The sequence below is a fragment of the Epinephelus fuscoguttatus genome, linkage group LG16 (genome assembly GCF_011397635.1).
Source record: "Epinephelus fuscoguttatus linkage group LG16, E.fuscoguttatus.final_Chr_v1".
In the NCBI taxonomy this organism is placed as follows: Eukaryota; Metazoa; Chordata; class Actinopteri; order Perciformes; family Serranidae; genus Epinephelus; species Epinephelus fuscoguttatus.
In genome coordinates, this window is record NC_064767.1 from 6,769,037 (window position 1) to 6,796,971 (window position 27,935).

Genomic DNA, 27,935 nt, shown 5'->3' on the forward strand with positions numbered 1-27,935 from the left:
CCTGTACAGACTGAACTATCTGTTCAGCAGTGAGAAAGTTTCTCTAACAGGAGGAGACTCTCCCTCCTACAGAGAACACAGAGACACTGAGGAACAAGGTGACAGTAGCCAAAACCCAGGATAAAGAGGTTCAGTGAATGTGGTGTTGAAGGTGTGGAGGTGGATCAGTGTGTCAGAGGAGACTCTGAAGAAGGACAGAGTGCCAGCAGGACAGTCCACATACACTGCTACTCTACCAGAGGAGGAGGAGGAGGAGGAGGAGGAGGGGGAGGGGGAGGAGATGTGTGTTTTTCTGTTATCGTGCCACACAGTGTAACCACCATTAAAGCAGCTCAGACTCCAGGACTGATCATTCCATCCAAACAGACAGTCATTATTGTCTCCTCTCCTCCTGATTCCTCTGTAACTCACTGATATAGAAACGTCTTCTCTCCACTTGACCTCCCAGTAACAGCGACCAGTCAGACCAGTTCTACACAGCAGCTGAGTCCAGTGGTCAGATCTGTCTGGATGATGAGGATACGACTGATCCTCCTCCACACGTGTCACCTTCCTGTTGTTGTCAGACAGTTTGAGGTGTCTGTTCACTGTGTTTGTGTCGATTGTGAGTTCACAGGAATCTGATGGAGAGAAGAAGACACAATACAGCTGCAGTTATTCATCTATCATCACTCTGATGATGACATCAGAGATTTGAATGAGTGATGTCACAGTTTGAAGATCAAATGAAAAACACACTTACACTTCCTCAGACCTGGTCTCAACCATCGGACTCCACCAGGCTCCACCCTGAAAGGAGGAGGGGGGTCAGAGCAGCACTTCCTCTTTCACCATGGAAACATGGACATTACATCACTCTCATACACACAGCTTTGTTATTGTCTACACATGGACTGACATGTTCATCACTTATTATTAATCAGCTGATATTGTCCAACACTGGTTTTTATTGTCTGTAATCTGGAGCTGAAAATATGACAGTAGTAGTAGTACAGTAGTTTCTGTGCTGAGTCCCACAACCAGTCGACTCTTATCAGCCAGGGAACTCTCTGTCAGTGCAAAACAAACTTGTCAAACCTTTAAAACAGCAAAACATTCTGATGATTTATCAAGACTGTTTACACTGACTCACTATTACATGGTAATGGTCTTATCTGTTTCGTTGTCTGTGGACAATAATTTGTAGACTTAAGGGCAACACACACTGGTGTCAGATGATGAGCATCAACACATCCTGCAGTATTATTTGATATGAGCCCACAAACCAGAGGGCTGCACCATGAAGCCAGTTCAACAGAACCAGTCTCTCTTTGTCTGAGCTGACTCAACAAACCCTGAAGTCTCAGTCAGAGATAACAGACACCATGAAGGTGGTTGTCAACTGTCTGTTAACTCAGGCTTTCTTCTTCAGGCTCTGCACATTTACATAAAACAAGTCAAATGATGTGTTCAGTGCATCAATTGACCTTTAAAACCGATCGATCACGTACACCTACTTCCACCTTTGAAGAATCTTCTAAAGTAAAAAGCAACACTGTGGCTTCAGTTACAGCCAGAGAGGAGTGTTTGCATTAATATTACTAACTGTGTGAACTCATATGTGAATATATTTATTTTACCTCTCTGTTTATTTCTAACCTGACAGCTGCTCTTTCTACAGCTCTGAAACTTTAAACTTGATGCAGCAGATTTAAACAAGAACTGCATTTACTGTCCCTTAATGAAGGAGACACATACATCACTAAAGTTTGGGGGTAAATTAAAATGAAATGAATATTATTGACTGAATATTATCTGTGATAAACACCAATGGAGTCATTCATTTTCTAATCAGTGTTCTATCAGCTGTCATATACCAGCAGTGTAAAACAGACTTCAGCAAATCAGGACCAAACATAAAACCTAATCCACAGTGGTAACGTTATGGTGCTTTGACAGGATTCTATCATATTTCATATGACAGTAAACATCATCCTGATTAATAATATAGTGACCTGTTTGCTACCTGTGATTTTAAAGAAGCTTTTCTTAGAGCCAGCGTGGACAGATGGACCAGAGGACACAAATATATTCAGTAGTTCAGTGAGAGCAACAACAACCTTACAGATAAAATAAAACAATGTTCCTCAGATTTTCAGCATCACTGATGGACTCTAGGTTCCTGTGTTAAAATAAAGTGACATGATAGATACAGTAAACACTACTGTAATCACACAGCTTCGTTCGGGGACATGTATGTAACGTTACGGCTCAACAAGTTGGATGAAGTGCATTTATAATGTTTTCCCTCAGCTAACAATCTGCATCGCTCATATATTCACATTGATTATAGAGTGATGCTTCTCAAAGGAGCAGTGAAATGTGCTTTTTAGCTGATTTGAAGCTGAAACTCGGAGCATAAACTCGTCCCAAGCAGGTTAGGTTTGTAGCAGAGGTTACCATGGCAATCTAGCCAGGTTAAAAGAGCCACCTTTGTAGGATGGAAAACCCAACTCAACATGTCTGGCTAAGCCACTGATCTTGCTTCGTGGTACAGCCCTCTGCAGCATGACGATGTTGATGAATGCCAACCCACCATGAACCTACAACATGTCAGGATACACCACTGTCCTATTCTCCAATGTTGAAACAAGACAACGCTCCAGAAACATTTCATCACCTTCCCTCCCTGTTTCGGCACATCCTGGCTACTGTTCCCTGACTACTTGTGTCTGTATTGATGGTCTGATGGGACACAAACAGTTTGATGAGTCATTGTTTATCAGCTCTGGTTGTTTGAGGTCAGCTTGGTGTGTCAGGGTCATATGAGCCAGGCTGACAGTGTGACAGAGACAAAGTTTCCAGCTCTACCTCCTCTATCAGACTGAGTGTCTGTGGCTGCAGCAGGCCTCTTCATACCTGAGAGTGTCCAGTCTCCAATGTGGATCCTTCACTCCAGCCGACAGCAGCTTCACCCCTGAGTCTCCTGGATGATTGTAGCTCAGGTCCAGGTGTCTCAGATGGGAGGGGTTGGAGCTGAGAGCTGAGGCCAGAGAAACACAGCCTTCCTCTGTGATCAGACAGCCTGACACACTGCAAACACACAAGACAACACACATCTCACAAAATCTGAGGGTGGGTACCACAGTACTGCCATACTGTCGCCTACTGTGGGGTTACATCAACATTATTACTGACTTTTTTCTGGTCACAACCAAACACCCACTAATGTCCACCAACTATCTGACAACATCACTGATTCCTCTCTGATATTTCAAGTTCCAACAACAGAGAAAAAAAACAACATAAAACATGTTGATGGAAAGAGACTGAAACACAAAACACAACTTGTTTGAAATCATATCAGCAGAGACAATCCTGTGATTATTATGAGTTTATCAACTAATGTAAATCAGGATCTAAGTGGCCATCAGTTGAACATGTTGATGAATCCTGACCTGAGAGTTTCCAGTGTACAGTGTGAACTCTTCAGTCCATCAGACAGAAGCTTCACTCCTGAATCCTTCAGGTTGTTGTTACTCAGGTCCAGGTGTCTCAGACTGCAGGACTGGGAGCTGAGAACTGAGGACAGAGCTTCACAGCTTCTCTCTGAGAGGTCACAGACACTCAGCCTACAGAGACAACAATCATCAGGAAGAAAAATATTTGTGTTAAAATGCAATCCTCTTTGATTAATGAGTCTGGACTGAAGTCAAATCTAAAGGACCAAAGATCTCAGTTAGTACGTCAGCTAACAGGACACTAACAGACCTGCATTATAACACTGAGTCAAGAAGAACACTTTAAATTTGTTCAGTAAAACTGAAATATCAACTTCATCCAGATGGTAACAAGTGAGGACCCACTAAATTTGGTGATCTACAGTATAATCTCTTCTGAGCACAGATTAAAATCCTTACAGTTAATTATGATTAACTCATAAATAAGGAGTCAATCCAAATAACATGATATGAAAGCATAATGGTCTTTTCTATATCAGCCAGAGTTCATATCTGTATGTAGTTCAGTAGGTGGGATTGAACCAGAAAAGAGTTTCTGAACTGTGAAGTTTCAAATCCTGATTGAACATTTGTCAGATTCAGAAATGCTGACATGAGAGAGAATGTTTAAACTGTATGGAGTTCAGAGAAATATCTGAAATCATTTCAGATGGTCTGCAGCTTGATCTGACCTGAGAGTTTCCAGTGTACAGTGTGAACTCTTCAGTCCATCAGACAGAAGCTTCACTCCTGAATCCTTCAGGTTGTTGTTACTCAGGTCCAGGTGTCTCAGACTGGAGGACTGGGAGCTGAGAACTGAGGACAGAGCTTCACAGCTTCTCTCTGACAGGTTACAACCACTCAGTCTGAAGAGACGATATAATACAGAAAAAGACAGTAAGTTGAAAACACAACAGAGCATTTGTTGGAGGCTTTGACCACTGGCAGCAGCCTCAGAAGAGCCTCCTCTGAAGTAGAGTATTTCTTCAGGTCAAACACGTCCAGATCTTCTTCTGACGACAGTAAGATGAAGACCAGAGCTGACCACTGAGCAGGAGACAGTTTATCTGTGGAGAGACGTCCTGAACTCAGGGACTGTTGGATCTCCTCCACTAGAAAATGATCATTCAGTTCATTCAGACAGTGGAACAGATTGATGCTTCTCTCTGCAGACAGATCCTCGTTGATCTTCTTCTTGATGTACTGGACTGTTTCCTGATTGGTCTGTGAGCTACTTCCTGTCTGTGTCAGCAGACCTTGTAGGTGTTTCTGATTGGTCTGCAGTGAAAGACCCAGGAGGTACCGGAGGAACAAGTCCAGGTGTCCATTTGGACTCTGCAAGGCCTTGTCCACAGCACTCTGGTGGAGATACTTCAGATTCTGTTTGTCTCTGAAGACTTTAGACGGCCGGGGTGTTGTCTGTTGTTCTGCCATCAGATTGACTCCAGAGTTGATGAAGGTCAGATGGACATGAAGAGCAGCCAGAAACTCCTGAACACTCAGATGGACGAAGCAGAACACCTTGTCCTGGTACAGTCCTCTCTCCTCTTTAAAGATCTGTGTGAACACTCCTGAGTACACTGAGGCTGCTCTGATATCGATGCCACACTCTGTCAGGTCTGATTCATAGAAGATCAGGTTGCCTTTCTGCAGCTCATCAAAACCCAGTTTTCCCAGACACTCAATCATCTCTCTGTTCCCTGGACTCCAGTGTGGATCTGTCTCAGCTCCTCCATCATACTTGATGTTTTTCACTTTGGTCTGAACCACCAGGAAGTGGACGTACATCTCAGTCAGGGTCTTGGGCAGCTCTCCTCCCTCTCTGGTCTTCATCACATCCTCCAGAACTGTAGCAGTGATCCAGCAGAAGACTGGGATGTGGCACATGATGTGGAGGCTTCGTGATGTCTTGATGTGGGAGATGATTCTGCTGGCCTGCTCCTCATCTCTGAATCTCTTCCTGAAGTACTCCTCCTTCTGTGGGTCAGTGAACCCTCTGACCTCCGTCACCATGTCAACACACTCAGGAGGGATCTGATTGGCTGCTGCAGGTCGTGTGGTTATCCAGAGGCGAGCAGAGGGAAGCAGTTTCCCCCTGATGAGGTTTGTCAGCAGCACATCCACTGAGGTGGACTCTGTAACATCAGTCAGGATCTCATTGTTGTGGAAGTCCAGAGGAAGTCGACACTCATCCAGACCGTCAAAGATGAACACAACCTGGAACTCTTCAAACCTGCAGATTCCTGCTTCCTTGGTTTCAGTAAAGAAGTGATGAACAAGTTCCACCAAGCTGTACTTTTTCTCTTTCAGCACATTCAGCTCTCTGAAAGTGAATGGAAATGTGAACTGTATGTCCTGGTTGGCTTTGTCTTCAGCCCAGTCCAGAGTGAACTTCTGCGTTAAGACTGTTTTCCCAATGCCAGCCACTCCCTTTGTCATCACTGTTCTGATTGCTTCATCTCTTCCAGGTGAGGCTTTAAAGATGTCTTCTTGTCTGATTGTTGTTTCTGGTCTGTCTGGTTTCCTGGATGCTGTTTCAATCTGTCTGACCTCATGTTCATCATTGACCTCTGCAGTCCTTCCCTCTGTGATGTAGAGCTCTGTGTAGATCTGATTCAGAAGGGTTGGGTTTCCTGCTTTAGCGATCCCCTCAAACACACACTGGAACTTCTTCTGCAGGTTAGATTTCAGTTTACGCCTATAAACTGGAACAACACTTCCTGAATGAACCCAACAAAGAACATCAATAAGACAATGGAAATATTTCAACATGTCATTTCCTCAAAGAATGAGTATATGAATATATTTTGGTCCGTCTCTTGAGACATTAGTAAACGTCCCGTTTATCCATCATGTTAAATCTTTATAGAAATCCTCTTACTGCTCTGCAGACAGTCAGCCAGCTCCTCCTGCTTCATTCTCCTCAGGAAGTTCAGTGTGATCTTCAGAAATGCCTCTCTGCTCATCCTCCTCTGCTCTTCATCCTCACCATCCAACACCTCCTCATCCTCCCTCTGACTCTCTGAGCATTCTGGGTAATCTGAACTCAGAACCTTCTGGATCTTCTTCAGCTCGTTCTTCACAAAAGTGACGATGTTCTCCTCCAGCAGCTGGAACAGAATATTATATGAATGACACAATCAAACATCAGATCCATGTTGGACACACTGACAATCCACTGGTGTAAAAAGTGCAGCATGGAGATGATTGTGAACAGAATAGATGTTAAAGTAGTTGTTGTACATGTACAGACCATAAATATGGAGTCCAGGTGTGTTTGATGCTGCTGGGCAGACTGACCACTGGGAACCTCTGAGCTCTCCTGGTCCACTCTGTGGAGGAACCATCAACAATGAGCTCACATGATCTTTGCACCAGGAGACTGTAGAACTTATATGATTTACAGGGGCGTCAGTGGCTGAGTGGTAGAGCAGGCGCCCCATGTACATGGCTGTTGCCGCAGCGGCCCGGGTTCGAGTCCAGCCTGCAGCCATTTGCTGCATGTCACCCCCTCTCTCTCCCCCTTTCAAAAACTTACCTGTCCTGTCTATTAAAGGCAAAATGCCCTAAAAAATATCTTAAAAAAACTTATATGATTTACAAAAACACACACACACACACACACACACACACACAGACCAGTTAGTTAAAGACGTGTTCTGTCATGATTGATCAGAATGAAAACCAGATGTAAACGACACTGTAAATGATGGACACCTGATTCTGTGTCTCATGACTGAGGATCAGAACAGTTAGTTCCAGGGCCGTACGCAGGATTTTTGTAATACTGGGGTCATTTAGTTGTGGTGCACGTGGAGGGGTCAGAAATTTTTGTCAATTATATATCAAAAGGCTTCAATCTGGTGCACTTTGACAGCCAAATTAAGAGGCCACATCTATAAAGAACTACACACATCATATTAGATTAATCCCATCTTATCATGTTTTTCTTCCCACTTCATACTATAGCGTAATTGCCTTTCACCAAACTTTGTTTGTGGGTATTTATAATTATGTTTGAACCACTTATTCTTTCGCAGGAAGTACTTCTCTTCATCTGTCAGTTGTCAGTTATATTCATTTTTTAAAAAAAAAACAAATCCGTGTTACTACATTCTTAGATTTTTACATGTATCTCACCATAGCAAGTTGGAAGTTGACATATTCTGCCATATATGAAGAGGGGAGACTCTCTGGAATCTGGCAATATAAGAACCATGATGCTGGGACATTCTGTCACTTCACAGCTGTCCAAAACATGTGGTTTGTGCCAGGCGGACATGATTGCCAGTATTTTTTCATTATTGCAAGAAATTCCATTCACAAGTCAAAAATGTGTTTCATTTGAAATAAACATGCAATATTAACATCTAAGATAATAGAAAAATAGTCAACCAAGTGCAATGATCTCCAAGATAATATTTGCCACTCTGCAGTAAAAAAAAATTCTGGATGTTTTCTTGTTGACATGATCTTGACTTACTTCTCTGTGCTCTGTGCTGCTCTTTGGCCTGACCTGAACATTTTTTTGTTGTTGTTTTTCAGTTTCAGTTATATATTGGGCGAACATTTTGGGCATTGGGGGGGGGACATGTCCTCCTCAATGTATATGGTGACTACGGCCCTGTCACGCATGCATAATTAGGCTACAGTTGTCTGGGTGCGCAAAGGTGAAGTGGCTGGTCTTGTCATACGAAGTTTGATGGAGTGTCAACTGGACAATATGGAGATATTTGCATGTTGAAAGCCGGACTACAAATGTGGATAGACAGGGAGAAAGACACGCAAGCCTAAGACATGGTAAGATACGATATTCCTCACTATATGAAGTGACTGATAACAAGATCTATATAATGGATTGTAAAGAAATTCGTCGGGTTTTTATTTTGTAGACAATTGATCTGTATTTATAGTGTGATGGGATGACAGCACAATGATGTGTGGTATCATTGGAAAGCTCTGGTCCTGCGCTTTCATATGATATGTGTGGCATTTCTGTGCGAGCCTGCATTCGCAAGTAATCTATCTAAGAATAATGTGTGTGCAAAGCTGTATGAAAGCTGCGTCGATCAAACAAGAGTACCAGAATTTTCTTTTTTAAATAATTTTTTAGTATGGAGAAGAGAGAGTCACTCAATCACCTTCCATCGGTCCTCCCACGCACTTTCACCGCACAAATGAAATGGTTTATTTTTATTTTCATCTTATTCATTCATTTAGGTCAGGAAAAAATACAGAGGTCATGACCTCGGTGTCCTCAATGATCGTTACGGCCTTGGTTAGTTCATCTGTTTCAATCAACAATTTTATTTACTTACAGCAGGTCAGAGGAAGGGAGTCCATCTTTGAAGTGAATCCCAAAGTCTTTTGACCGATCACTCTTCATGGACACACAGCTGGGTACAGGGGACTTTTCTCTCTGCTGCTGGAAACTGATAGAAACACTGAAATTAACTGAACATACAAGATTTCTGTCTCTGATTTCACTGGTTTTATTTGGCAGTGAAAGTTATTTTATTACAGTTAAAGCATGTGCTTGAAACACGTCTTGTTTATAATGCTTATTTAACCAACATTACAATGGGATACAATAACTAAACAACTTGAGTCACAGCTGATGTGATACTTGTTTGTATTTGGTGTGTGATTGTTTAAGCAGTGTGTTGTTAGTCTGATGTGTTCAGACTTTACACTGTTGACCTGCCACATCACTTCAAACTGAGGTTTGGTTTAGGCCACAGCACACCTGAGGAGACCTCCTCAACTAGTCCCCAGAGAGTTGGGGTTAGATTCAGAAGGAGAACTTAAATATCAGCAGTAGAAGACCAGTTATACTGGGAAGCTGTCAGCTTCATTTGACATTTAATGTCAGCTTACTGTGCAGCAGAGACTTTTTGTCCTTTAACATCGATGCCATGTTCATGTGACTGGTCGGTCTCAGGAGACACACAGCTGGGCTCAGGTTCAGGTCCAGGTGAGTCTGGTCTCTGATGGATCCTAGCACACAGAGAGGAAGACCAGCAGGGAGGGAAATTCAGTATTTAGTCTTCGGCCTCAGCAGCTGCTGGAGAAACTATCAGCTATCAACAGGAAAAGGATCAACACAGCAACGTTTAACTAGAACTGAATTTACTGAAGAAAATGTGTGAGTGCTGACAGCTGAAGATTATGGTTTAACAAGATGTAGTTATGTGTCACATAAGGGGAACTCAACACTTTATATGTTCTTGTACAGCTGGGATTTAAATTGATGACATTTAATCAAAGAGGTTGGAGTTGAACATGTTGAAGGTGAAACAGGATCAAATGTGATGTCAAGTGTTGAGTGTGATACCTTTTCATGTTGATGATAACCTGCAGCCTCCTGATGAAGACAGACAGACAGGTTCATCATTAGACTTAAAGTATTTGTTGTCAGATAAACTCTATCAAAGACAGGAGGTGAACGCATGAACCAACAGAGACACATTAGAGACTGGAATCAATCAAAGGTCCACTTACTCAGTTTCTTCTCGTGGACTTCATCACTCTGCAGCTCTCTGCTGTCTGGACCAGGTCTGTGGACACAAAGAGTTTTCTGTTGATCTGAGTGGGACCATGTGCTCCATCAGGACTCAGACTGGAGCCAGACTGGGTCTTTTAAGCCCTCTTCAGACAGTAAATATGTGACACTGCTGCCATCATGGATTTGTTAAAGTGATATTTGCTCATTGAGACAGAGGAGACTGTTATGTTGATGTTTCTTACAGCTTCATTCAGACATGACAGCACATTTATGGACAGACTCCATGAGAGAGAGAACAACAGTGAGTTCAATGATCTGAAGGAAGAAGAAGGTTTTCTCAGCCTCTGTTAGAGTTCATAATGTGTCCTCTTCTACACCAGAGAAACACACTTCATGTTGCTTTGTCTTTGCCTTTCTTTGGGGATGACATCACTTTTCACTTCTGTTTGACTGACTCTGAAAAGCTCTTCAACATTTCAAATGTTCCAATGTGCTCGTCACATCATCCAAAATCAATCATTCACATCTACACCAGCTCCCAGAGACTTTCTACCTTCATCTGTAGAGGAAACACTGAGAGCATCAGTCCAATCATTGATCAGCACATCATCACCATAGACTGTATAAAAAGGGTTAGGGTAAAAGTACAATTTGTCATTATCATACATATTTAAACATGCATGTACTTCAATATTTAAAGGAATGTTTATTAGTAATTGTCCACACTATTATTTTATTTATTTTGCTGATAATCAATGAATATAAGAACTACAAGCAGAGCTGCAGACACAGATACACACATTAAAACATGTTTATAGTTTTGTACTCTGAATTAAATGTATTAATCTAATATACCAGTCAAACCCTTTGCAATTTAATCTAATGTATTCGTTTTTAAATACTTAAACCCTTTATTGAAAATATATTTTCATTATTGTGTCATGTTATTCTTAAAATTATATCCATTTTAAATATTAAAATATTTGTACTGTATTTATTTGTATTTAATTTTTCTTTTTGCCAGATATATTTACTGATGTTGAATTAAGCAAATATATATACTTGATCTGTCATTAGTATGCATTTATACACTGTATATATTTTAATACAATTATATGTAATTATTCTCCACACTTTTATTTCATTCATGTTTTTCTAATGTCCTCCAACTAAAAGATATTCAATTTATTGTAACAGTTAAACTATCCCCTCTAAAATGTGGTGAAGGACAAAATGTCTTAATTATTAACAAAATAAAACGTTTTAAAAACCTTTAAAAGTTCACTGAGTGAGTTTTACCTGTCAGCTGCTGGTGTCTGGTGTAATGGCGCCCTCTGGTGGACTTCAGTAGGAACTACAAGCAGAGCTGCAGACACAGATACACACATTAAAACATGTTTACAGTTCTTTCTCCTCTAAATTAAATGTATTTATCTAATATACCAGTTCAACCCTTTTCAAGTAAATCAAATGTATTCGTTTTTAAATACTAAATCCCTTTATTGTAGTTGTTTTATTATTACTATGTTGTTTTATTCTTTAAGATATATTCATTTTAAATATTAAAATTGTGTTACTGTATTTATTCGTATTTATTTTTTTCTCTTGCCAGATATGTTGACTTATATTGAATTGAGAAAAAAAATTCAATTTGTCATTGTCATACATATTTAAACATGTGTGTACATCAATATTTAAATGAATGTTTATTAGTAATTGTCCACACTATTATTTTATTTATTTTGCTGACAATCAATGAATATAAGAATACTGAATCTAATGTATAAGGAGAAGTATAATATTCCCCTCTGAGATGTGGTGAAGGACAAAATGTTTTAATTATTAATAAAATAAAACCTTTAAAAGTTCACTGAGTGAGTTTTACCTGTCAGCTGCTGGTGTCTGGTGTAATGGCGCCCTCTGGTGGACTTCAGTAGGAACTACAAGCAGAGCTGCAGACACAGATACTCACATTAAAACATGTTTACAGTTTTGTACTCTGAATTAAATGTATTTATCTAATATACCAGTCAAACCCTTTTCAAGTAAATCAAATGTATTCGTTTTTAAATACTAAATCCCTTTATTGTAGTTGTTTTATTATTACTATGTTGTTTTATTCTTTAAGATATATTCATTTTAAATATTAAAATTGTGTTACTGTATTTATTCGCATTTTTTTTTCTCTTGCCAGATATGTTGACTTATATTGAACTGAGAAAAAAAAATACAATTTGTCATTGTTATACATATTTAAACATGTATGTACTTCAATATTTAAATGAATGTTTATGAGTAACTGTCCACACTGTCTGATAATCAAAGGGAAACTGCACCATGTCACTTTGAGCTGACACACTCAGTTCACCCAGAATAATAACAGCCATCATTATTTCTGGGCTGATTGAATATGGCTGATGTGCTTTGAACACCTTCTTTATGCAGACGGTCACTTACAAACATAAAACCAGTTTCTCTCTAAATGTCATCAATCAGTAAAAACTTTCATGTGTTGATGGATCATCACCAGGATCACGTTTCTGTCTCAACATGAAGATTAAAGAGGAAAATTAATTATTTTAAAAATGATCTCAACTTTAAAATAAAGTCAGAAACACCAACATGATAAAAACTAGATCACATATTAAATTCTACTGTCGGTGGATTTGTGGCTCTGCGCTGGATTTCACTGCAGATGTTACTGTGAGGATGATTGTGGTGACTGATTGAATCGAGCACTATCACACACAGGAAACATGGAGACTGTCGGATGTTCAACGGGTCCAGAAAAGTGAGTTGAAGTTAAAAAGAGTGGTCATGTGATCAGTGCAGGATGTTTGTGTTCACATGTGAAACTCTGCAGACAACAAACTGTGTGTTCCAGTCCCCATACTACCATACTGTTTAGTACGCCAGAAAAAGATTTAGTGTGTCCCAATACACAGTATGTCATAAATACCAGGATGTTCTTCTACATCTGGTCGTATTGTACAGTTTACAATCCAGCATGCTTTTCTGTTTATTCTGACCCACAATCCTCTGCACAGCGGACGATACGTCACATCGACTGAGCCGCAGACAGATGACAGCTTTACAGCTATAAGGGAAGTGTCCTTTAAAATGACACACAGATATTACCCAGCTGATCATTATCTTGTAGAGTTGAAAAAGGACATCAGTGTAAACTGATCATTCTGTGCAGAACTCCCACAAACACTTCTTCACCTGTTTTGGCACTGTGCCCATACTAAAACGCTGTGGAAGGACGTGAGTAGATTTGTTATTGATAATATTGACTCTGATGTCACTTTATGCCTGGAGAATGGCAGTAAAATCAAAGAAGATTATATCATTAGCTAACCTTTCTTGCAGAGTTTAAAGAATTGGTGACAATCACTCTTCACTTTCTCCTCTCACAGCTTAAGTCCGGACTGAAGAGTCTCTGTTCCTCTTCAGAGGGTCTAGAGGGACGTGTCTGTCCGGTCCTCACTGATCCTTCTCTCATGGTGGAAACTGAACTCCACTTCAACAAGTTTCTACAGGAACTGAACTAACAAAGAGTCATTCAAGAGTCACACAGTGAAAAGTATCAAAGCTTACAAACCTTCAAATGGAGAGAAGAAACTGCGACACGACGACGAGCACACAAAGTGAAACTAAACTTCTAACAGGTAGGAAGGGGCGGTGACGGTCAGCTGCTCTCAGATCAGTCTCATTCTTCACCTCCACCTAGTGCCGCCTCCACACTGCAGGTGGCGCCCTCGGCCCAAATATACAGCAGCTCCAATATGAATGGACAGCAGCAGAATCTTCATATAGTCAGTGAGACATATTCAAACACAGCTGGCCAAATGTCTCTTACAGCCCATCTGTCAGTTAGTTCACATAGATTAAAGCCACATGTCAGGTGTTAGTATACTGACTGCTGCTGACTGATGTCACTACGCACTGAGCTGCTCTGCCCTGCACCAGATTGGTGTGATTATTTAGATCATACTGTGAGTGCATATATGTAAGTGTGTGTTTGTTTTGGAACATGCTGAGAACTTCTTCATGGTTGCAGCTTTGCACAGAAATAATCTCTCCTTCACAAACTTTGTTGCTGAATAGCGAAACGCAAATTTTATAAGTTTGGTTGTGGAGTTTCCAAAAGTTCATCTCCTCAGAACAAGATATGATCTCCTACATACAAGATATTATCCTGACTTAGGACATATTATCTTCTACATACGAGATAATGTCTCCTAACATTCTGTTCACTATCTCCTAACCTTATGCACACCCACTTCAGCACTGAGATATTATCTCCTATGTAGGAGATGTTGCTTTTAAAGTCACATGATGTTGAACTTGTGTTTGACGAGAGACTCCTTCAGTGTGAACAGGAAGGGCACAAAGTTCTGTTAGAAAACAAGCAGAGCTCCATCTAAGAATCTGTTTCCATTCTTACTGTCTGCTGACTGTTTGTAATGACTTCATTCAAACATGTTGCATCAGTCATATGAGGGTGAACACGTGCACATCAACAGCACCACTGTAAATAGTGGGAGAAAAGGAAGCAGCCACTTCCATCAGCTGAGAGCTGGCTGTAAAGATCCTGCCGACACATTGGAATGATCCAGAGGAAACAAACGGCCTCTGGACTTTAGTTTAAAGTCGCAACAGTCGCTGCTTCACAAATCTATCAGTGTATAAAACAGCTCATCAGAGTGTAGAAGAAGCACAGGTCAGTTAACATTCATGAAGGTTCCTGCTGTCACATGAAAAACTGGAGACGCCTTCCTGTGAGTGTCTTTATTAGAGGCTGAGCACAGTGAAGTTTACAGGTGTACGGGAAATACCTTTTTGAGAATGTTTGCACCCGTTATAAAGTTTGGGGCACCACCCTCCTAATGAGGGAAGCAACTAATCAAATTAATAACGCAGTAAACCAATTATTAATTTGTCAGCACGCTTATCAATAATGAATCAATCTCAGTATCTGGGTTATGAATTCTCCATACAGTGATCTTAATTCCTGCTCAAAAGAAATATCCACAGACAACGACGTGGCGATAAATGAAAATTTATTCAAGCTAAATGGGTAACAACTGAATAAATGAATGAGGATAATATGAAATAACACAAAATCAACAGTATGTATGAATGGATTAAAACAAGAAGTAACACTCGTGTGGGTTATTTAATTTGGCGATAGTGAGAGAGTATGTCAAGATAAACCAGAAAGCAGGAATGTGCAAAATATTTATCTAAGGAGTCCTAGATTAAGATTAAGATAATTAAATCTCCTAATCGACATCAGCTCTTACCACTGCCCAGTGGGTCACTGGTGAGGGGGAGTTCGTTGTCTCCCTTCTTAGCAGCGAATCATGCAGACGTGTCTCCTGGGGCCCCAGACTGTCACTTTGGGGGTGGGGGGGGGAGGGAGGGGGGTTATAACAGATCAGATTGTTATAATTTGGGATGGGTCTATGAACAGAGACCCTTTTATTTGTGCTAACAGAAATCAATGAGCTTTAACAATTAGTAGGTTTTGAGGGGAGGGCCAGTGAAAGTGGTGCTGCCATTGGAAGCTGGAAGGGGGCGCTGTGGTCAGCAATAGCGTCCAGAAGTGAGGGGGGAGAGAAAGAGGGTGAGTGCACACAGTTGGATGCGTTTACTGTCAGTCAAGCGGAGGTGGGTGTTCGACAGGACTTCACAGTTAGATCAATATTAATTGATAAGAGCCGTGATCCTTCTCGGCTAGGATGCAGACCGTCCCTGCCAAACAACCAAGGTCTGCTCAGGAGGCTAGTAAAGTTGTCAGCAAAGGGAACATTCCTGCTTAGACAGTAGCCCTTCAGCCACAAATGGAGTTGGCGGAGATGGCTGGTGGTGACGTCACCGAAGCGAGGTGGGGGAAACAGGCCGGAAACAATTACCTGTTTCCCAGTGTCAAGCAGGCAGTCCAACAGGTGGATGAAGTCTTTCTTTAGAAGCTGTCACAGGCGCTGGAAATTCAGTTGATGGAGCCAGTCCATGGTAAAGTGGTGTCGTTTGTGGACATGTTTCGGTTTCTGTAACCAGAGGACTTAAGGAGTGTTATATGTTTTGCCTGGGACGAGGCGACAGCTGAGAAATCCATGAGGAGTTTGTCCTTCTCTTTGAGATCTGTCCGCAGATCTGCAATGTCTTCTTTCAGCTTTGAAAAGGTAGGAAAGCACGACTCACACACAGCCGACATGACAGAACAGTTTGTAACTCGGTCACTCTGTAACAGTCACAGCTCAACTTTTTCTTCTTAAGTCTGTAAAAGTACAGTGTAACAGTACCGTGTAACATGTAAATCAGTTTCTCAAGTGCAAGGTGCAAGGTGCAAGGTGGGCTATAGCTCAGCTCTTTTTCCCAAAAAGTTTAAAATCCACAAGTCCGATGACTAAAATCCATCATGGAGTTAAAAGACACAGGTTTCAGCAACAGAAGTCCAGAATGAGAGAGCTGTGTGTGATCCTGTACAGACTGAACTATCTGTTCAGCAGTGAGAAAGTTTCTCTAACAGGAGGAGACTCTCCCTCCTACAGAGAACACAGAGACACTGAGGAACAAGGTGACAGTAGCCAAAACCCAGGATAAAGAGGTTCAGTGAATGTGGTGTTGAAGGTGTGGAGGTGGATCAGTGTGTCAGAGGAGACTCTGAAGAAGGACAGAGTGCCAGCAGGACAGTCCACATACACTGCTACTCTACCAGAGACAGAGGAGGGGGAGGAGGAGGAGGAGGGTGAGGGGGAGGAGATGTGTGTTTTTCTGTTATCGTGCCACACAGTGTAACCACCATTAAAGCAGCTCAGACTCCAGGACTGATCATTCCATCCAAACAGACAGTCATTACTGTCTCCTCTCCTCCTGATTCCTCTGTAACTCACTGATATAGAAACGTCTTCTCTCCACTTGACCTCCCAGTAACAGCGACCAGTCAGACCAGTTCTACACAGCAGCTGAGTCCAGTGGTCAGATCTGTCTGGATGATGAGGATACGACTGATCCTCCTCCACACGTGTCACCTTCCTGTTGTTGTCAGACAGTTTGAGGTGTCTGTTCACTGTGTTTGTGTCGATTGTGAGTTCACAGGAATCTGATGGAGAGAAGAAGACACAATACAGCTGCAGTTATTCATCTATCATCACTCTGATGATGACATCAGAGATTTGAATGAGTGATGTCACAGTTTGAAGATCAAATGAAAAACACACTTACACTTCCTCAGACCTGGTCTCAACCATCGGACTCCACCAGGCTCCACCCTGAAAGGAGGAGGGGTCAGAGCAGCACTTCCTCTTTCACCATGGAAACATGGACATTACATCACTCTCATACACACAGCTTTGTTATTGTCTACACATGGACTGACATGTTCATCACTTATTATTAATCAGCTGATATTGTCCAACACTGGTTTTTATTGTCTGTAATCTGGAGCTGAAAATATGACAGTAGTAGTAGTACAGTAGTTTCTGTGCTGAGTCCCACAACCAGTCGACTCTTATCAGCCAGGGAACTCTCTGTCAGTGCAAAACAAACTTGTCAAACCTTTAAAACAGCAAAACATTCTGATGATTTATCAAGACTGTTTACACTGACTCACTATTACATGGTAATGGTCTTATCTGTTTCGTTGTCTGTGGACAATAATTTGTAGACTTAAGGGCAACACACACTGGTGTCAGATGATGAGCATCAACACATCCTGCAGTATTATTTAGATATGAGCCCACAAACCAGAGGGCTGCACCATGAAGCCAGTTCAACAGAACCAGTCTCTCTTTGTCTGAGCTGACTCAACAAACCCTGAAGTCTCAGTCAGAGATAACAGACACCATGAAGGTGGTTGTCAACTGTCTGTTAACTCAGGCTTTCTTCTTCAGGCTCTGCACATTTACATAAAACAAGTCAAATGATGTGTTCAGTGCATCAATTGACCTTTAAAACCGATCGATCACGTGCCACCTACTTCCACCTTTGAAGAATCTTCTAAAGTAAAAAGCAACACTGTGGCTTCAGTTACAGCCAGAGAGGAGTGTTTGCATTAATATTACTAACTGTGTGAACTCATATGTGAATATATTTATTTTACCTCTCTGTTTATTTCTAACGTGACAGCTGCTCTTTCTACAGCTCTGAAACTTTAAACTTGATGCAGCAGATTTAAACAAGAACTGCATTTACTGTCCCTTAATGAAGGAGACACATACATCACTAAAGTTTGGGGGCAAATTAAAATGAAATGAATTTTACTGATTGAATATTATCTGTGATAAATACCAATGGACTAATTAATTTTCTAATCAGTGTTCTATCAGCTGTCATATACCAGCAGTGTAAAACAGACTTCAGCAAATCAGGACCAAACATAAAACCTAATCCACAGTGGTAACGTTATGGTGCTTTGACAGGATCATATTTCATATGACAGTAAACATCATCCTGATTAATAATATAGTGACCTGTTTGCTACCTGTGATTTTAAAGAAGCTTTTCTTAGAGCCAGCGTGGACAGATGGACCAGAGGACACAAATATTCAGTAGTTCAGTGAGAGCAACAACAACCTTACAGATAAAATAAAACAATGTTCCTCAGATTTTCAGCATCACTGATGGACTCTAGGTTCCTGTGTTAAAATAAAGTGACGTGATAGATACAGTAAACACTACTGTAATCACACAGCTTCGTTCGGGGACATGTATGTAACGTTACGGCTCAACAAGTTGGATGAAGTGCATTTATAATGTTTTCCCTCAGCTAACAATCTGCATCGCTCATATATTCACATTGATTATAGAGTGATGCTTCTCAAAGGAGCAGTGAAATGTGCTTTTTAGCTGATTTTAAGATGAAACTCGGAGCATAAACTCGTCCCAAGCAGGTTAGGTTTGTAGCATAGGTTACCATGGCAATCTAGCCAGGTCAAAAGAGCCACCTTTTTCGTACAGAAAACCCAACTCAACATGTCTGACTAAGCCACTGATCTCGCTTTGTGGTACAGCCCTCTGCAGCATGACGATGTTGACGAATGCCAACCCACCATGAACCTACAACATGTCAGGATACACCACTGTCCTATTCTCCAATGTTGAAACAAGACAACGCTCCAGAAACATTTCATCACCTTCCCTCCCTGTTTCGGCACATCCTGGCTATTGTTCCCTGACTACTTGTGTCTGTATTGATGGTCTGATGGGACACAAACAGTTTGATGAGTCAGTGTTTATCAGCTCTGGTTGTTTGAGGTCAGCTTGGTGTGTCAGGGTCATATGAGCCAGGCTGACAGTGTGACAGAGACAAAGTTTCCAGCTCTACCTCCTCTATCAGACTGAGTGTCTGTGGCTGCAGCAGGCCTCTTCCTACCTGAGAGTGTCCAGTCTCCAGTGTGGATCCTTCACTCCAGCCGACAGCAGCTTCACCCCTGAGTCTCCTGGATGATTGTAGCTCAGGTCCAGCTCTCTCAGATGGGAGGGGTTGGAGCTGAGAGCTGAGGCCAGAGAAACACAGCCTTCCTCTGTGATCAGACAGCCTGACAGACTGCAAACACACAAGACAACACACATCACATAATCTGAGGGTGAGTACCACAGTACTGCCATACTGTCGCCTACTGTGGGGTTACATCAACATTATTACTGACTTTTTTCTAGTCACAACCAAACACCCATTAATGTCCACCAACTATCTGACAACATCACTGATTCCTCTCTGATATTTCAAGTTCCAACAACAGAGAAAAAAACAACATAAAATGTTGATGGAAAGAGACTGAAACACAAAACACAACTGGTTTGAAATCATATCAGCAGAGACAATCCTGTGATGGTTATGAGTTTATCGACTAATGTAAATCAGGATCTAAGTGGCCATCAGTTGAACATGTTGATGAATCCTGACCTGAGAGTTTCCAGTGTACAGTGTGAACTCTTCAGTCCATCAGACAGAAGCTTCACTCCTGAATCCTTCAGGTTGTTGTTACTCAGGTCCAGGTGTCTCAGACTGGAGGACTGGGAGCTGAGAACTGAGGACAGAGCTTCACAGCTTCTCTCTGAGAGGTTACAACCACTCAGTCTGAAGACACAACATCATAAAGAAAAAGATATTAAGTTGAAAAGACAACAGAGCATTTAAGTTATGATATATGAATCCAGCTGTCTCTGTACTTACAGAGCTTTGTTGGAGGCTTTGACCACTGGCAGCAGCCTCAGAAGAGCCTCCACTGAAGCAGAGTATTTCTTCAGGTCAAACACGTCCAGATCTTCTTCTGATGACAGTAAGATGAAGACCAGAGCTGACCACTGAGCAGGAGACAGTTTATCTGTGGAGAGACGTCCTGAACTCAGGGACTGTTGGATCTCCTCCACTAGAGAACGATCATTCAGTTCATTCAGACAGTGGAACAGACTGATGCTTCTCTCTGCAGACAGATCCTCGTTGATCTTCTTCTTGATGTACTGGACTGTTTCCTGATTGGTCTGTGAGCTACTTCCTGTCTGTGTCAGCAGACCTCGTAAGTGTTTCTGATTGGTCTGCAGTGAGAGACCCAGGAGGAAGCGGAGGAACAAGTCCAGGTGTCCATTTGGACTCCGCAAGGCCTTGTCCACAGCACTCTGGTGGAGATAGTTCAGATTCTGTTTGTCTCTGAAGACTTTAGACCACAGGGATGTTGTCTGTTGTTCTGCCATCAGATTGACTCCAGAGTTGATGAAGGTCAGATGGACATGAAGAGCAGCCAGAAACTCCTGAACACTCAGATGGACGAAGCAGAACACCTTGTCCTGGTACAGTCCTCTCTCCTCTTTAAAGATCTGTGTGAACACTCCTGAGTACACTGAGGCTGCTCTGATATCGATGCCACACTCTGTCAGGTCTGATTCATAGAAGATCAGGTTGCCTTTCTGCAGCTGATCAAAAGCCAGTTTTCCCAGAGACTCAATCATCTTCCTGCTCTCTGGACTCCAGTGTGGATCTGTCTCAGCTCCTCCATCATACTTGATGTTCTTCACTTTGGTCTGAACCACCAGGAAGTGGATGTACATCTCAGTCAGGGTCTTGGGCAGCTCTCCTCCCTCTCTGGTCTTCATCACATCCTCCAGAACTGTAGCAGTGATCCAGCAGAAGACTGGGATGTGGCACATGATGTGGAGGCTTCGTGATGTCTTGATGTGGGAGATGATTCTGCTGGCCTGCTCTTCATCTCTGAATCTCTTCCTGAAGTACTCCTCCTTCTGTGGGTCAGTGAACCCTCTGACCTCTGTCACCATGTCAACACACTCAGCAGGGATCTGATTGGCTGCTGCAGGTCGTGTGGTTATCCAGAGGCGAGCAGAGGGAAGCAGTTTCCCCCTGATGAGGTTTGTCAGCAGCACATCCACTGAGGTGGACTCTGTAACATCAGTCAGGATCTCATTGTTGTGGAAGTCCAGAGGAAGTCGACACTCATCCAGACCGTCAAAGATGAACACAACCTGGAACTCTTCAAACCTGCAGATTCCTGCTTCCTTGGTTTCAGTAAAGAAGTGATGAACAAGTTCCACCAAGCTGTACTTTTTCTCTTTCAGCACATTCAGCTCTCTGAAAGTGAATGGAAATGTGAACAGTATGTCCTGGTTGGCTTTGTCTTCAGCCCAGTCCAGAGTGAACTTCTGTGTTAAGACTGTTTTCCCAATGCCAGCCACTCCCTTTGTCATCACTGTTCTGATTGCTTCATCTCTTCCAGGTGAGGCTTTAAAGATGTCTTCTTGTCTGATTGTTGTTTCTGGTCTGTCTGGTTTCATGGATGCTGTTTCAATCTGTCTGACCTCATGTTCATCATTGACCTCTGCAGTCCCTCCCTCTGTGATGTAGAGCTCTGTGTAGATCTGATTCAGAAGGGTTGGGTTTCCTGCTTTAGCGATCCCCTCAAACACACACTGGAACTTCTTCTGCAGGTTAGATTTGAGTTTACGCTGACAGACTGCAGAACGACTTCCTGAATGAACACAACAAAGAACATCAATAAGACAAAGAAACTATTTCAACATGTCATTCTATAAGGCTCCTCTCCTGTGGAATCATCTTCCTGTTACGGTCCGGGAGGCAGACACCGTCTCCACATTTAAAACTAGACTTAAGACTTTCCTCTTTGATAAAGCTTATAGTTAGGGCCGGCTCAGGCTTGCCCTGTACCAGCCCCTAGTTAGGCTGACTTAGGCCTAGTCTGCCGGGGGGACCCCCTATAATACACCAGGCACCTTCTCTCCTTCTCTCTCTCTCTCATGTCCTATAACTCCATCTTGCTAACTCGGCCATTCTGGATGTCACTAACTCGGCTTCTTCTCCGGAGCCTTTGTGCTCCACTGTCTCTCAGGTTAACTCATATCGCAGCGGTGCCTGGACAGTGTGACGTGTGTGGTTGTGCTGCTGCCGTGGTCCTGCCAGATGCCTCCTGCTGCTGCTGCCATCATTAGTCATTAGTCATACCTCTACTGTTATTATACACATATGACTATTGTCACATATGTACACTATCAGTTATTAATATATACTTTCAACATATTGTACCACAATAGTCATAATTATAATTATAATATTATTACTTTCATTAATGTTGTTGTAAGCTACTGTCATTACTGTCTGTCCTGCATCTCTCTGTCTCTCTCTCTCTCTCTCTCTTTCTGTCTCATTGTGACATACGGATTACCGTTAATTTATCATGCTGATCTGTTCTGTACGACATCTATTGCACGTCTGTCCGTCCTGGAAGAGGGATCCCTCCTCTGTTGCTCTTTCTGAGGTTTCTACCGTTTTTTTCCCCCGTTAAGGGTTTTTTTGGGGAGTTTTTCCTTATCTGCTGCGAGGGTCCAAAGGACAGAGGGATGTCGTATGCTGTAAAGCCCTGTGAGGCAAATTGTGATTTGTGATATTGGGCTTTATGAATAAAATTGATTGATTGATTGATTTCCTCAAAGAATGAGTATATGAATATATTTTGGTCCGTCTCTTGAGACATTAGTAAACGTGCCGTTTATCCATCATGTTAAATCTTTATAGAAATCCTCTTACTGCTCTGCAGACAGTCAGCCAGCTCCTCCTGCTTCATTCTCCTCAGGAAGTTCAGTGTGATCTTCAGAAATGCCTCTCTGCTCATCCTCCTCTGCTCTTCATCCTCACCATCCAACACCTCCTCATCCTCCCTCTGACTCTCTGAGCATTCTGGGTAATCTGAACTCAGAACCTTCTGGATCTTCTTCAGCTCGTTCTTCACAAAAGTGACGATGTTCTCCTCCAGCAGCTGGAACAGAATATTATATGAATGACACAATCAAACATCAAATCCATGTTGGACACACTGACAATCCACTGGTGTAAAAAGTGCAGCATGGAGATGATTGTGAACAGAATAGATGTTAAAGTAGTTGTTGTACATGTACAGACCATAAATATGGAGTCCAGGTGTGTTTGATGCTGCTGGGCAGACTGACCACTGGGAACCTCTGAGCTCTCCTGGTCCACTCTGTGGAGGAATCATCAACAATGAGCTCACGTGATGTTTGCACCAGGAGACTGTAGAACTTAAATGATTTACAAAAACACACACACACTAGTTAGTTAAAGACGTGTTCTGTCATGATTGATCAGAATGAAAACCAGATGTAAACAACACTGTAAATGATGGACACCTGATTCTGTGTCTCATGACTGAGGATCAGAACAGTTAGTTCATCTGTTTCAATCAACAGTTTTATTTACTTACAGCAGGTCAGAAGAAGGGAGTGCATCTTTGAAGTCAATCCAACGGCCCATAGATCGATCACTCTTCATGGACACACAGCTGGGTACAGGGGACTTTTCTCTCTGCTGCTGGAAACTGATAGAAACACTGAAATTAACTGAACATACAAGATTTCTGCCTCTGATTTCACTGGTTTTATTTGGCAGTGAAAGTTATTTTATTACAGTTGAAGCATGTGTTTGAAACATGTTTTTTACGGTGCTTGTTGGTTGCTTCTTCACCCATCTAAGCAACATCAGCATTTTAAAAAAAGATGTCACAATGAGAAGTAATAACTTAAACCATTAGAGTCACATTTTAGCAGTTTGACTTGGAGCCCAGGTACCAGTCAGAGTTCAGGTCAGACAAAGATAATGTTTCTTAGTTAGGTACCAATCACCTCCAGAAAGGACCCATGTCTTTCAGTATATGACCCTTGGAATAAGAATCAACCAAACAAGGCACCAGCCGACAACAAAAAATAAAACACACACAAGAATTTGAAGTTCACCACAGTGTATTACACATTCAGTGCCCAATATAAAACCTACAGGTCAACTATGGGGTGCCGTTTGTAAAGTGTCTCACGCTGAAAATAACATCAACATTTTGCCACATTTAGCTTCAAACAATGTTTAAAAAAGTATTGTGATTTTTTTAACGTCACCTTTTACCACATTTACAGCAATATTTGTTAACTTAGAAATATATTAAATAGTTAAATCTAAATATTAAATGTGGCACCTAAATGTTAAATGTTAAATCTAAATGTTAAATCTAAATCTAAATCTAAATGTTAAATCTAAATGCTAAATATAAATATAAATATAAATGTTAAATCTAAATATTAAATCTAAATCTAAATCTAAATGTTAAATCTAAATGTTCTGGGTGAAACTAAATATTTAGCTAATATGCAAATTCACACTGCCGGTCACCGGAAGTACCAAAATAAAAGCTTGAGATGGTCAGACTGTTTATAGAATCAAATAACGAATTAAAACCAACGTATCGGGGGAAATGGACACTTGAACATACATTAGCGTGATAATAACTACCTAAAATAACAAGAAACGTGTTTGGAGAAATTTTATTTGATGTGTACTTTGAGCTGTTAGCGTCCCTTCTGAGGGAATCACCTTGTTGTTTACAAATACTTCCGGGTAGAAAACCAGCGGAGTTTAGCAACATATATATATGCACATCTCACGTTTTTCACGTCACTGTATCACCGTTTAGACTAATCTGGTGTTTGTAAAGCCTATAAACACTATGACTGAACAAACATTACTATCACGGTCTGAAATTAATAACATGGTTATCGTAGATTAGCGGGGCTAACTGTTTGCTGTTAGCCCCGTTAGCGGTGTCTGTAATGACTCACTAACTCTAAACGGTCCGTGAAAAAAATATTTTTTCCAGCGGATGTCTTAGTTACAACATGATTGAGCTAACTGGAGTAGTTTAATGTCGTATCCGACAACGGGAGACATTTAACAGATGACGTCCTGATAGCTTTGCTGCTGCTGCAGCCGCTGATGCTTTCTAGACATCGTGATTTCCCAAAACTGAATAAATACCACACATCGCAACACAAAACTGCTTTGCTAGCTCAATCATGTTGTAACTAAGACATCCGCTGGAAAAAATATTTTTTTCACGGACCGTTTAAGAGTTAATGAGTCATTACAGACACTGCTAACGGGGCTAAGAGCTGACGGTTGTTAGCTTAGCTTAGGTTGTTAATCCCTCCGAAGGGACACTGACAACTCAAAGTACACGTCAAATAAAATTTCTCCAAACACGTTTCTTGTTATTTTAGGTAGTTATTATCACGCTAATGTATGTTCAAGTGTCCATTTCCCCCGATAAGTTGGTTTTAATTCGTTATTTGATTCTATAAACAGTCTGACCATCTCGAGCTTTTATTTTGGTACTTCCGGTGACCGGCAGTGTGAATTTGCATATTAGCTAAATATTTAGTTTCACCCAGAACATTTAGATTTAACATTTAGATTTAGATTTAGATTTAATATTTAGATTTAACATTTATATTTATATTTATATTTAGCATTTAGATTTAACATTTAGATTTAGATTTAGATTTAATATTTAGATTTAGATTTAATATTTAGATTTAACATTTAGATTTAGATTTAGATTTAGCATTTAGATTTAACATTTAACATTTAGGTGCCACATTTAATATTTAGATTTAACTATTTAATATATTTCTAAGTTAACAAATATTGCTGTAAATGTGGTAAAAGGTGACGTTAAAAAAATCACAATACTTTTTTAAACATTGTTTGAAGCTAAATGTGGCAAAATGTTGATGTTATTTTCAGCGTGAGACACTTTACAAACGGCACCCCATAGTCAACCACCAACAAAATAAGTCTTTATCTCCATTCAAATCTCAGCAAGAGTCCACGTCTCAACAAAAAATCTCTTCAGGATCCCAACAAGCCAAAATGAAAAACAAACAAACAAGCAAAAAAACAACTCAGTTTTAGGCTTCAAACAAAAGCTGGCCAATGAAAACAAAACCAATTATGACCAGTTATGACTCAAGCTCAGTGATTCTCTATAAACACCAGAATGACCTCCTGTAGTCCAGCCAGTGTGCTGCAGTCAGCTGCAGGGGATGGACATCCTTGGAGACGGGCAGTTGGATGGTAAATATCCAGAGTTAATGATGGACACCTGATTCTGTGTCTCATGACTGAGGATCAGAACAGTTAGTTCATCTGTTTCAATCAACAGTTTTATTTACTTACAGCAGGTCAGAAGAAGGGAGTCCATCTTTGAAGTCAATCCAACGACCCATAGATCGATCACTCTTCATGGACACACAGCTGGGTACAGGGGACTTTTCTCTCTGCTGCTGGAAACTGATAGAAACACTGAAATTAACTGAACATACAAGATTTCTGTCTCTGATTTCACTGGTTTTATTTGGCAGTGAAAGTTATTTTATTACAGTTAAAGCATGTTTTTAACAGCAAAGAAGACTCTGCATTTTTATGGTGCTTGTTGGTTGCTTCTTCACCCATCTAAGCAACATCAGCATTTTAAAAAAAGACGTCACAATGAGAAGTAATAACTTAAACCATTAGAGTCACATTTTAGCAGTTTGACTTGGAGCCCAGGTACCAGTCAGAGTTCAGGTCAGACAAAGATAATGTTTCTTAGGTACCAATCACCTCCAGAAAGGACCCATGTCTTTCAGTATATGACCCTTGGAATAAGAATCAACCAAACAAGACACCAGCCGACAACATAAAATAAAACACACACAAGAATGTGAAGTTCACCACAGTGTATTACACATTCAGTGCCCAATATAAAACCTACAGGTCAACCACCAACAAAATAAGTCTTTATCTCCATTCAAATCTCAGCAAGAGTCCACGTCTCAACAAAAAATCTCTTCAGGATCCCAACAAGCCAAAATGAAAAACAAACAAATAAGCAAAAAAACAACTCAGTTTTAGGCTTCAAACAAAAGTTGGCCAATGAAAACAAAACCAATTATGACCAGTTATGACTCAAGCTCAGTGATTCTCTATAAACACCAGAATGACCTCCTGTAGTCCAGCCAGTGTGCTGCAGTCAGCTGCAGGGGATGGACATCCTTGGAGATGGGCAGTTGGATGGTAAATATCCAGAGTTAATGATGGACACCTGATTCTGTGTCTCATGACTGAGGATCAGAACAGTTAGTTCATCTGTTTCAATCAACAGTTTTATTTACTTACAGCAGGTCAGAAGAAGGGAGTCCATCTTTGAAGTCAATCCAACGACCCATAGACCGATCACTCTTCATGGACACACAGCTGGGTACAGGGGACTTTTCTCTCTGCTGCTGGAAACTGATAGAAACACTGAAATTAACTGAACATACAAGATTTCTGTCTCTGATTTCACTGGTTTTATTTGGCACTGGAAGTTATTTTATTACAGTTAAAGCATGTGTTTGAAACACGTCTTGTTTATAATGCTTATTTAACCAACATTACAATGGGATACAATAACTAAACAACTTGAGTCACAGCTGATGTGATACTTGTTTGTATTTGGTGTATGATTGTTTAAGCAGTGTGTTGTTAGTCTGATGTGTTCAGACTTTACACTGTTGACCTGCCACATCACTTCAAACTGAGGTTTGGTTTAGGC

The 27,935-nt window shown here is 41.1% G+C and overlaps 1 protein-coding gene across 19 annotated transcripts in view; it reads right to left on the reverse strand.

Moving 5' to 3' along the window:
* The window catches only part of LOC125903308 (NACHT, LRR and PYD domains-containing protein 12-like), a 38,694-nt gene that overhangs the window by 6,182 nt on the left and 4,577 nt on the right, over nt 1–27,935 (reverse strand). For 4 of the 19 annotated variants that reach the window (XM_049600155.1, XM_049600151.1, XM_049600148.1 and 1 more), the window contains exons 5-12: nt 27,518–27,631; nt 26,537–26,650; nt 23,739–23,852; nt 23,420–23,498; nt 23,048–23,276; nt 20,171–21,974; nt 19,901–20,074; nt 3,438–3,611 (exon numbers count right to left, since the gene is read on the reverse strand). In XM_049600155.1, the coding sequence (XP_049456112.1) occupies nt 3,438–3,611; nt 19,901–20,074; nt 20,171–21,974; nt 23,048–23,276; nt 23,420–23,498; nt 23,739–23,852; nt 26,537–26,650; nt 27,518–27,631 (2,802 nt within the window). Of the gene's footprint in view, nt 1–51; nt 621–742; nt 790–2,898; nt 3,073–3,437; nt 3,612–4,171; nt 4,346–15,033; nt 17,096–17,217; nt 17,265–19,366; nt 19,541–19,900; nt 20,075–20,170; nt 21,975–23,047; nt 23,277–23,419; nt 23,499–23,738; nt 23,853–26,536; nt 26,651–27,517; nt 27,632–27,935 lie in introns of those variants that run through there. The other 15 variants (XM_049600150.1, XM_049600159.1, XM_049600160.1 and 12 more) reach the window with 15 other exon arrangements.